This window comes from Procambarus clarkii, chromosome 33 (genome assembly GCF_040958095.1).
Source record: "Procambarus clarkii isolate CNS0578487 chromosome 33, FALCON_Pclarkii_2.0, whole genome shotgun sequence".
Taxonomy (NCBI): domain Eukaryota; kingdom Metazoa; phylum Arthropoda; class Malacostraca; order Decapoda; family Cambaridae; genus Procambarus; species Procambarus clarkii.
Window position 1 is genome coordinate 8604941 of NC_091182.1, and position 12376 is coordinate 8617316.

At 41.5% G+C, this 12376-nt stretch overlaps 1 protein-coding gene across 1 annotated transcript in view; it reads right to left on the bottom strand.

Moving 5' to 3' along the window:
* Positions 1-1292: 1292 nt before the first annotated feature.
* LOC123747794 (endoglucanase E-4-like) overlaps positions 1293-12376 on the bottom strand; it is a 44256-nt gene continuing 33172 nt past the window's right edge. Inside the window, 4 exon segments of the mRNA XM_069335295.1 lie at positions 1293-1510; positions 9698-9803; positions 10933-11081; positions 11471-11635. Of these exon segments, the coding sequence (XP_069191396.1) occupies positions 1403-1510; positions 9698-9803; positions 10933-11081; positions 11471-11635 (528 nt within the window). The 3' untranslated portion in view covers positions 1293-1402.

The window sequence follows — 12376 nt, forward strand, 5'->3', positions numbered from 1 at the left end:
ACCTCAAGACTCCGCTCCAATATAGAAGCATCAAGAAATATGGACCAATAGGCTTTCTACAATCACTTCCATTTCAATACCCATTGTTTCGTGTTCTGTCTTGTGTTGATGAAATTAATACCCTATTAAATACCACCTCACCCCATCCACCTCACTCAAATGTAGATATAAACAAATCGGAGATATGTAAGTTCTATTCAGTTGTGTATGTGTAAAGTCTTTGAAAATGTAATAAGTTTTACGAAACGCGCTCAAGTGTCGCGTCAGACTAGAAATAAAAATGAATTTGGGAGAATATATATATATATATATATATATATATATATATATATATATATATATATATATATATATATATATATATATATATATATATATATATATATATATATATATATATATAAAGTTGTTGAACTTTCTCTGAAGCAGGTATTTCTTTCTGAAGATGAGGTCTAAATGCTTAGATAGTAATCCAAAGGGGGGGAGGGGCATTTCACAGATTAAAAAAGTTGAATATCTACCTTCTTTTCCTTCAAGTCAAAGGTTCGCTTGACTATTCCTAGGTTGATTATTTTTTTTGCTGCAGTTCCCACGTGTTTTGCAATATTTAGTAATTTGTAGATTCTGACTCTAAGGTCCCTTTCATTATCAATCTGCTGCAGTGTGATGTAGCTTATTTGGTACTTGTAACGTGCATTATTTTCCCCCACATACAAAGTTTTCCATTTTCCGATATTTAAAAGCCAGTCTTCCGACAATTTGTGAAGTTCTTGTAGATCTGTTTGTAATTCCTCAACATTATTTTCTCTTCATATCTTTAGAGCTTAGTGTCATCTGTTGTGTGCTGGGTGTGATGTGACATTTACATATTCCCAATTTCCGGGGAACTTTCCCCTGGTTCCAGAGATTTTCTGAATAGAAGTTTCGTTGGTAGACATAGTTCACCAGCTAGTTCCCTTGCGGTTTTGGATTTAATTCCATTCACACATTAGGCGTTAGGTTCCTTTGGTTTGTCAATGTTCTTTCAGACAATTTCGCACATTATGGGAATGTACATAATATGGTGTTCCGCCGGCGAGACAAGGACCAACACTGCTATTTGATTGGTCATGGAGCAGCGGCTTGGTCCTGCGAAATATGCTAACGCTGGAACAACAGCTTAACAATCTTTAAATATTTTTGATGATAAATTAAACATACATATATATTTCTTAGCAGTGTTTAATAATTTTGCAGATAAAATTTATAATTATATGTTTGACTGAGGGTAATAATTGGAAATGTTGTAACAGTATATGAGGATAAATGAAAGAGAGAGAGAGAGAGAGAGAGAGAGAGAGAGAGATAATAGAAGCGAGAAGTGACGTTCCTGAACTATTCAGCTGTAGACAATATCAGTTTCCTAACTGAGCTGGACCAAGGCGGCGAGGGCACCGCTGTAGGCGGCGTTGTAGTCACAACCCACCTCGTTCTGCTGGTAGTTCTGGCGGATATCCTGGTATGCGCCGGTCTGGGGAAGGAAGAGAATAAATTGTGAGCTGTGAAGGTAGTCTGTTGTAAACCACAAAGTTTTCCTTAATTGTAAACTGATTCTCCTTGTCGAGGACAAGAAGGCTTACTTAGGCTTAACAACAAAATTCAGTAAAATTTAACATAATGGTAGAGTGTTTCCAGGAAGAAGATTTTGGGTATTGTGTATTTTACGTAGAGCCTCTGGGGCGGTAGATGACCCTAAACACAAGAAATTTGGATTTTGGAAGAACACTGGGTACCCGGGTCGTCGAGGTGCCCTCAAAACTAATAAAATACGACCAGGAGTGGGCGTGTGGGAGGGCTCTGGAACGTAAGTCAAAAGTACTGGGGGACACCGGAACGGACATCAACAGTACTGTGGAAGACAATGGGCGGGAGGACAATAGTAGTGAAGAGACCCTAGGAGGGACAGCAACCCTAAGGAACCCTAGAGGACCCTGGAGGAAAAGCAGGAGTATTGGGGCACCCAGCGAGGGACCGCATCACTACTGGGGAAGAGAAACCTTTTCGGAAATACCGACAACCTTTACTAACTTTCATTACAATATGCAGATAATATTGCTGCTGATTTTGTATTAACAAATTAACACAAAAGTATTTTATTTAATAATTCAAAGAAAATTAGAGTTGTGGAATTTTCCACGAGAAAATGAGGATATAACTGCAACGTCACAAGAATATACACCATTAAATATTATTCATCATTTGAAACACCAGTCTAGGGGTCAGAATTAATCAAAAAATATTCTCTAAGACGGGATCTAATAAACTTACCAACAAAACTAAGGCCTCTTCCAATTGTCAATAAAAGGGCAGAACTTGAACCGGTTTCTCGACGCGGCACATGATCAGCACAGGAGTCACCATTATTAACATCAACAAAGTCTTGCCTTCGAGCACGCTCGCAAGCTCCAGGAATATTTCCCTCTAGTTTCCAATTGTTGTGAAACGCTAAATCTTCCATTATCAGCATGACTTCACTAGCCCATATGGAACTGTTCTCTACCCGTTTGACAAATATTAACTTACTTTTACGATCATATTAGTATATTGTTTGTAGCGAGTAGATTATCCCAAAAATATACTCGCTCCAAACTCATTAGCCTAATGAGAGAAGCAAAGCTCTTCTTAGTACTAATTATGGAACTCAAACCTTTCCCTACTTCCAGTTAATATTCCTGCAATCTTTTGGAGAACGATGAGGTGTTGCCCGAGCATATAAGCAGCAGAGTAGCGAGTAATAACCTTACAGCCCCACTACCTGTGCCAGGTAAATCCACTATGGACTCACCATAGCTTATGCTACTTGGAACGTTTTGTTCCCAGTAGCTGAATCTTAAACAACAACAGAGTAATAAACAGTCTACTTGCAAGTGTGGTTTAGAACAGACACTTACGAGATACTGTACCGACTCTCAGTGCACTCAACTCGCTATCACACCATTGCTCACCAAAGTGTCACCTGCAAACTTCTGTATACTCGACCAAATATATATATATTCTCTTAGTGTCTGTGTTTTTAGTCACCATACTTTACGTAACAATTGAACTGTTACATTGGTGACCCAGTAAGTGAAAAGAACACCTTGTCGTAAACTAGACCTTCGTCATGGATTTATCTATCAGGTTTCCAGCATACAATGCAGATGAACCAGAATTTTGGTTCATGCAGATGGAAGCTATTTTCGACCACCACGAAATTACGACTGAGAAAGCCTGGTATACTTGTACCCTGCCAACACTTCCCTCGGAGACTATGCACACTGCCTTCGCTGTCATCAACGCCCCATCACCAGACACCAGGACGTACACCGCACTGAAGGCCGCTCTTCTATAGGCAGCGATGAAACACCGCATTCAACAACTGGATCAACTCCTCACTGCCAAAGGGTTAGCAGACTGACAACGCTACGTTGTTCCACCTCAGTGATACCCAGCAGACTACAAACACCCAACAACTCGACGTCCTCCAGAATCGGCGTTTCTTCCGCTCAGGAAGGACGTATCACGCGAATCCAGTATTAGGCTCTAGACGACAACGAGAACACCGAGGAGAGCTTTGTTCTTACCACCAGAGGTTCAGACACCAACCCAACAACTGTAGGGCTCCTTGTTCCTAGTCGAGAAACTACTTCTGCGGGGACTGTTACTGGCCAGTAACCCCGCCATTTCAAACACTGCACTATTCTCCATATCTGACATCATAACTAAACGTCGTTTCCTCGTTAACACAGGTGCAGCAGCTAGTGTGTTACCTCCCCCATTGGTCAAACCAACCCTCACTCCTGGTTTGGACATACGAGCCGCCAATGATACGTCCGTTCGTACGTATAGGACCCACGCCCTGGTTCTCGATTTCGCCTCTCTGGGTCGCTTTACATGGACTTTCCTCATAGTGGATATGGAACAACCCATTCTTGGATGGGATTTCCTGCAACACCATCGGCGTATTGTAGGATCCCACAGGTGCAGTACTTCGAGCCTCCCCTAGTACCTCTATACAGGGTAACAGAATCACCCTCGTCGCATCTACGGAACTTCAAGCACTCCTGGATGAATTCAAAGATGTGACCCAACCCGCCAGCCCTCGACCAGAAATGCAACATACGATTACGCATCACATTTCTACAACGGGAGCACCTACCTTCGCCAGACCACGTCATCTGGCACCGGAATGATTAAAGGTAGCACGTGCTGAATTCAACAAGCTACAGGAGGGAGGAATAATCTGCCCTTCGAACAGTCCATGGGCTCACCTCTCAATATAGTCCCGAAAACAGCCCCAGGGGAATGGCGCCCTTGTGGGGACTACAGGGCTCTCAACGTTCGTACTCTGCCAGATCGCTACCTAATACCACACATCTAGGATTTCTCCCAGGGATTGAACAACGCAACCGTTTTTTTTTTAATTTGACCTTGTGCGGGCGTTGCACGAGATCCCTGTGGAACCAGCAGACATTCCGAAAACAGCGATCACAACACCTTTTGGACTGTTTAAATTCGCCAAGATGCCTTTTGGTCTACGGAATGCAGCCCAGACATTCCAGCGCTTCATGACTAAGTAGTTAAGGACCTTTTTTTGCTACGCCTACATTGACGCTCTGCTAGTGGCCAGTGCATCATCGACAGAACATTTGCTACACCTCCGACTTCTTCTCACTGTCTGCGCCACTTCGGCTTGCAGCTCAACTTCGAGAAGTGTATTTTCCATCTTCCAGGACTGGATTTCTTGGGACACCATGTGTTAGCAGCAGGGATCCAACCACTAGAGAAGAAAATCGAGGCAATCAAGGAATTCCCACGCTTATCCACTCCAAAGAAGTTGCAGGTATTTTTTGGTGTGGTGAATTTTTATCGTCGATTCATCCCACATTGTTCGGACATCTTGCGACACTTATACGACCTCATACATGGTCTGAAACACACGACCTTTAAACACAGCTATTGGTGCTGTATTACAACATCTTATTGAAAGAGAATGGCGTCCAACTGCATTCTTTTCAGCGCACATGCCACCCACTGAAGAGAAGTACAGCACTTTTGATAGGCAACTGCTCGCCATCTATGCAGCCATACAACATTTCCGGCACTTCCTCAAGGGGCGGAACTTCCACATCCTCACAGACCACAAACCCCTCACATATGCACTGACTGCCAAGGGTGATGGCTACTCTCCTCGAGTAGCCAACCACCTGGGATTTATCTCCCAATTTACCTCGGATATCCGCCATGTCAAAGGAACTAACAAAGTCATAGCCGATGCACTGTCTCGACCCACGTGTGGGAAATTTTTACCCACCATATCTAATAATCAACTAAGAAATGTATAATATCTATATTATTTCTATATCATATCAAAATCATATCCGAATCATAATAGATTCATTATACAGCTTGATCCTAGATGACAGTGCCACTATGATCACGTACGCCATAGGGCCCTCTAGATGCCTACATGACTTTGTGCATGATCTCTCAAGGATCCAGAAGCTTCTAGAAGAATTTCTTAATTAAAAAACTATTGGAACATTAATCGCTTCCGGTAGAGATAATAAATCGAATCCTTAATAAGAATCAGTGGTACTATCAAGTACTACTTATAATCTTTAAATCCTACATCTAATTATATTATAATCACATCTTATCTCAATCATAAGTCTAGACTGTAAAAATAATTAATCAAAATTCATTGAAAGCTACCTCTCAAGGGAGAGGGAGGAACATCTCGGGAGCAAGAAGCGCCGCCCAGGACGATAGCTCGGGGGACTTCGCGTTTGTTTACAACTGAGTGAACAGTGACAGATCCTTAGCAAACATTATTTAGCTCAGGACATCTTATCTAATTATCTTTCTCACCAGTGAATACTCTCTAGAACTGGGGGAGTACCTGGACAATATTTACAAGGAAAATCCCTAGAACATATATATCTATAAGTGTAGAGTGGAGCACACAGTGACGTGGCTCTACCTTCACCATCAACTATCATTCTTCTGCAACGCAGTTAAAGAAAAATCCAAGTAGCAACGCTACTAGTACATCATACAGCAACGCTGTGAAATAAAATACCGTGCCTAAACTCGCGACAAGAGAGTTAATCAGTCTGGCACACCTGTCAGACAGGCACCCTGGCATTCAGAGAAGTATATTGAAGGTTATTTGGGTTTATAGTTGGCCAATTGTATGCTTGTGTGACTTTAATATTCTATAAATCTGTCTATCGGTTATAAAGCGAGGCAAGGCCTCATATATCAGTAAGTTTATTAAAATTGTAGTGTAGCTGTGAATCTTTATCCAAGCACTAGACCTCATGAGTGTCCATTATGTCAGAAAAGATTCAACTACAATAAGTAAATAAAACTTCATGAGTGTCCATTGTGTGGGAAAGGATTCAATCAAGCTGACTGTACCTAATCAAATAAATTGAATATAAATACAGTGCATATATACTTGAATATATAAATTAAGTTAATAATTGCTTGCTTAGTTATTTTTTAAGTTATCATATAAGTTAATTTAATTGAATAATTGCTAGTACTTAGTTAACAGTACTTAGACTACATTTAAAGTCATTTAATATACTTTTACAATTTAAATTGTTGTTTATAGTATGAGAACATATTGGCTGTTAATAGTTATGGTGCTAGGCTAGACTATGTATGTTTAAATCCCTGATTTGAACAGAGCCAGTGTTCAGTCATATAACTGAATTTATTAAATCTTATCCTTGTATAAAATACAAGCTGATGTGAGATCCCTGTCTACAGGTGGACTGGAACTTCTATCAACTAATTCATTCACCCCACCTGTCTCTTACAGCCCACAATCTGTCATTAGGAAAAGAGAAGCTAGGATTTACAACCCTTGCTAGAGATTTTAGTTGAATTAATTTGCAGACAGTAATTTTTTAATTTAGTTCAGTACAAGTCCCTGGTAGTCTCCTCTAATATCAATCCCAGCAGGTTTTTCCCACACCACGATAAACGATGTCGTGCAAAACCCGGCTCAGGTGGACTATTGTGTAATCAGCAAGGCCCAACGGGAAGACCCTGATCTGCAGCGATTACGAACATCCGACACAGCTCTCCAGTTCATCGAGATTCCCGTGGAAGGTGGCGGTAGTATAATCTGTAACACCTCACGGACGGGAGCACTTAGGCCCTACATTCCTGTCCAGTTTCGCTGGAAAACATTCTGAACATTTCACTAGCAAAGGCAGACTCACTAACAAAAACTGCCACTGCTCTACCTGTTGTTCAAGTTCAAATACCTCCAAGTTTTTCACAGATTAAGGAGCAAATCAAGAAGAAAATACTCCCAACTATCAAAAGTCGCCGCAGAGCCAAAGTAGCGGAAGGAAGATCCACTGTGATATGGTATGAACAAGGCACTGGGTACTCCTCTTTCAAGCCTGGCAAAAAGATATCCAGAGACATTGCAGTAGCCATACACAGACTCAGACTTGGTTACAAGTGCTGCTGGGAGGTAATGAACCCAATAGTTAAAGAGTGTCATATCTGTGGCACAGAAGCAGAGGCGCCACTATTGCACTACTTTCTGGAATGTGAAGCTACTGAAGCCCTGCGCATCAAACTCAACATTACTCCAACGACAGCAGCTGCATTACAACCACATTCCACCGCGACTACAATGATTAGAAAAGCCGTTGAGGACTGGAACTCACTGGTGAGCATTCTGCATCTACATTCGCTACCTAGATAATGTAATTAAAACAAGACTAAAACCAGTGCACTTAAACAGAAGCGAAAAAGAAACAAGGAAAAAGGAGGAATCCCCACCTCCATTTAAAAACTTTGACCAAATATCACAGTAACAAGGTTATCGCGAATAACCGAACTAAATTACGGGCTCACCATAGCCCATGCTACATGAACACTTCGTTCTGAGTAGCTAAATCTAAAAAACAACCACAACGAGTAATAACCAGTCTACTTTCAAGTGTGGTTTAGAATAGACAACAGACACTTGCGAGATACTGTACCGACACTCAGTGCATTCAACTCGCTATCACATCATAGCTCGCCAAAGTGTCACCAGCAAACGACAATATACTCGACCAAATATATATATTTTTTCTCTTAGTGTCTGTGTTTATTGTCACCATATTTTACGTAACAATAGAGCAGTTACAGTGTCAAGTGGTTAGGATGGTGGGCACGCCACCCAGAACGGGTAAGCCTAAATTACCTAAATAAAATCATTATTTTCCCTGATATAGCCATCATATATTGGTTGCGATTTATTACTGTGTGCCCTTTTGACAGATGAAATTGAGGGCGAAGAAATTAGCAGTACTACCTGGTACAACACGTGACACATGATGATGCTATAGCCTGACCCACGAGGAGAATCAATTTGCGTGATCTTTCGTGTCCATGTCTGGCTGACCAGGCCGCAGCCAACATAACAGCTAAGCTATACATCAATTCACTAGCCATTGTAGACTAATCTCTAGTAGTAAATTTCTAGCAATTGATTAATTTCGATTAGTTAGTCTATGTAATTAACCCCCCCCCCCTCAACTAGTGTAGAAAGCTGCTTGTGGGGAAATTTAATATCATACATTCCGCTATCGAAATAAATGAACAAATAAATTAATTATAATTAAATTATAATTAATAAATAAATTAATACATGTAATTAAATTAAATAAATAAAATCCCACGAGTCAGTTTTCCCCACAGACCTTCGGACTAGGATCAACTGTAGTGGGAGGGACAGCAATAGTACTGGGAGGGATAGCAACAGTACTGGGAGGGACAGCAACAGTACTGGGAGGGACAGCAACAGTACTGGGAGGGACAGCAAGAGTATTGGGAGGGACAGCAAGAGTACTGGGAGGGACAGCAAGAGTACTGGGAGGGACAGCAACAGTACTGGGAGGGACAGCAACAGTACTGGGAGGGACAGCAACAGTACTAGAAGGGAAGGTCCCTGGGAGAGACAGTAACAGTACTCATACTCCGGATCTTCACTTGGGCATAGCTGGAGTGATGATTGTGTGCAAAGAAAACCCTCACCTAGGAATGTATACTGAAGACTGTGCATAGTGAAGAATGAATAATGAAGTTCCTGTATAGTGAACATAAAAGTTACGTCATGGCAACACAAATAATCATATTATTCACATATTAATCAAAGGGTTCACTTCACTAGTACAAAGATCTTTGACTACTGATGTGGTGGTTGCTGTACTGTAGTCATATACGCCCCGGCAAGTGAGGTCTCTGCTCGTTGAAAAAACTACCGTATTGGCTGTCCTTAATGTAGTGTAAGCGTACATCGAGTGCTAACTTGTGGGTTGATTGGTTCTTTTGTCTTTTGTGTCACATAAGAAAACACTGAGTTTTGATCGTGACTTGCGCCTCATGAACACAGGTAAACTATAGAGGCGCCCTTACATACTACAAAGGATAATCAGGGAAAGGGACCACAAATGGGAAGACGTTTATTCGACTTGACGCACCCAAGCAATTCAAATAAAAACAGCAATTCAGAACTTTTGCGCAAACCATGTAAATGCTCTGATTACAATCAACATGTATGTTACTAGTAAGGTATTTCCCTTGTAATTGGTTCATTGGAGCACGGCCGCAACCAGATGCCTAATATGTGACCCCAAATATCCCATAAAGCGTCACATACCTTAAGTGGACCACCGACGAGGGCGCCGTACAGGACGTGGGGGTTAGGGCCCGTCTGAGTGTACGCCCACCCAAAGTCGCACACCTCCGGGGGCTCTGGACATGAGCTGAGGAAAATACAGTTCACATGAGGGAATCATGGCCTAGTCTGTTGATGTTTGAGTTAACTGCGCAGTCTAATCTCAGATTGTGCCAGTTGTTCATGGTAACAGTGAGGATCAATATTGATTTATCTTAATGCATTGGAACAAAACCAAAAAGAAAATGCTTATAATTTTAAATAGATTGTGAACTATCTATGTGGACTACTATCTGTGGACTTTGTGAGCTGCAAAAGCAAAATAAGATACAGCTGTATGTTTGAATATGCATGTGTACTCGTCAGATTGTGCCAGCTCTTAGTCCCCGCCTTTCATCTGCCGGTTGTCTAATCATTGCATTGATTCCTGTCTATGTGGACGGCGGTTTAAGGCTCTAATTGTCCTGAAGGAAGGGGAACCTATCAGGAAGAAGCGCCAAACCATTACGACTATATAGCACTTGGAAGATATAAAAAAAAAGGATTTGGGATGGGACGGGTTATTTGAGATGATTTCGGGGCTTAGTGTCACCGCGGCCCGGTCCTCAACCAGGCCTCCACCCCTAGGAAGCAGCCCGTGACAGCTGACTAATTCCCAGGAACCTATTTACTGCTAGGAGCAGGGGGCATCAGGGTGAAAGACTCTGCCCATTGTTTCTCGCCGGCGCCCGGGATCGAACCCGGGACCACAGGATCACGCGTCTAGTGTTCTGTCCGCTCAGCCACCGGCTCTCTTGCCGGTGGCTGAGCCTTGCTCCCTTCCCTCAGCCACCGGGTTGAGGGAAGTAATGGTGCCAAATCAATTGGAAGGTCAGGAATTGACCGCTGACCTGCATAACGCGTCGGGACTGTCGCTCTCATCCAGCCCAACCACTGGACGGTAGATTGTCCAGGCGAATGAATTTTTTTATATTTACTTAAGAAAGTCTATAAGGGAATTTTCGCCTACCTCATTGTCGAGCTCATTGCATTATCATATTCAGTTATTTAATCCTTATGCCCTTTTGAGATGGGGCTTCAAGACAGGGATGCAATTTCTGTGGCTGGTCTCACGTAGGTGGTGTACAGTATTTTGAATACCTCGTTACTGAGGTTTGTGAAGGCAGTTCTGATGTTACAAAATTTGTGTGCGTTATTTCGTGTGCGAGTGTACATACCTGCCGCGATGGTGGGGCCGCTCAGGGTACTTGTCGCCGAAGCCAACAACGAAGGACATGTTATAGCGGGTGTTGTCGCCCAGGAGCTGACCTATCTGTCCTCTCGCTCACTCGTTGTTCACCTCTGTGTCAACGCCTTCTTTAGCTGCCTTAACACAACAAAAAGAAAAGGAAAAGACTTGATTTTACTAGCAATAAATTAAAAACATTGGCTTTTTATTGTTTTACGGGTTTTGTGTCCATTCTTTCCCACTTTGATTAAAAAATAAACAATGAAAGATAAAATGTTTAAGGTATGGCGTCGTCTAGTGAGTTCATGAAAAGTGGTTTACAGAAAGGTAATTACATGCATTTCGATAAGATTTTTTATAAGAATTACATTCACACTTTATTGATTTTGTCACACGGTTAAATGCTAGATGGCTTCTTTCCTATCTTAAATGAAGTAACGCTTAAATTTTGTGCAATTTTGTACAATATCTGTTCAGTTCAATGTCTTTATTGATATCTTCGGAGTAGAACAAGTAGAAATACTAACCCAGAGACTGAGGAAGGCCGCATTGGCGGCGTACCTGTTGGAGCCCCAGTCAGCAAGGGCGACCAGGCCCTCTGGGGTGTAGGGAGCACTATCCCTCAGCCAGACCAGGTACGTGTTGAGGTGGTTCAGGTAGTCCTGGGAGCCGTCCAGCAGCCAGAACAGCGCCTGTGTAGGGCAGAAACAAAAATGTATGGTGTTGACAACGAACAAGCAACGCAGGGGCAACACCCGCAGCTAACGTTCAACAGAAGCATGCCTATATCATGGCAATACGTCTACCTCGGAACATCTGTTAATCATTCCTACTCAAAATATAAGTAAAAAATCAGCTCATTCTTCGTCTCGATATAAAGTACAATGACGTAAGTGTGATCTTGTGTAAAATTAGAGTAATCATCTGTTAACTGGGTATTCTCACTCCTGAACTGTACACCCTAGTGGCTCCCTTCGGCAGCCTAGTTACTGGTGCCTCTAGAGGTGTTTTTGTGGTAAATAGTTATACCATTTGTAAATAGTTAATAGATTATGCAGCTGTGTAGACAAAACGTGAGAAAAATGTGTCAATAAATTCCTTCAAGCTTAATTTTTTTTAAATTGAAGTCATCTTCTTAAGTCCTTTTTAAATTGTCATCTAATTCAATTTTATGCTGTATGTGTTTTTCAATACATTTCGCTGTTGCAATTGTAAGTAATAAGTATTTTATATGAATGTACACTCTAGTCACAACTGTAATAGTTTTTATAACTCAACAATAAGGCTTCTAAATCATAATCTAAATTGTGCACTACATAATTATAATGATTAATTGTTATTTTACTTTTATGACTTTCATGTAAATAATGCACTAAAATTTGTACTAATTGCAAACAAACTCAATTTAAAATGAACCACAATTTATGAATAAA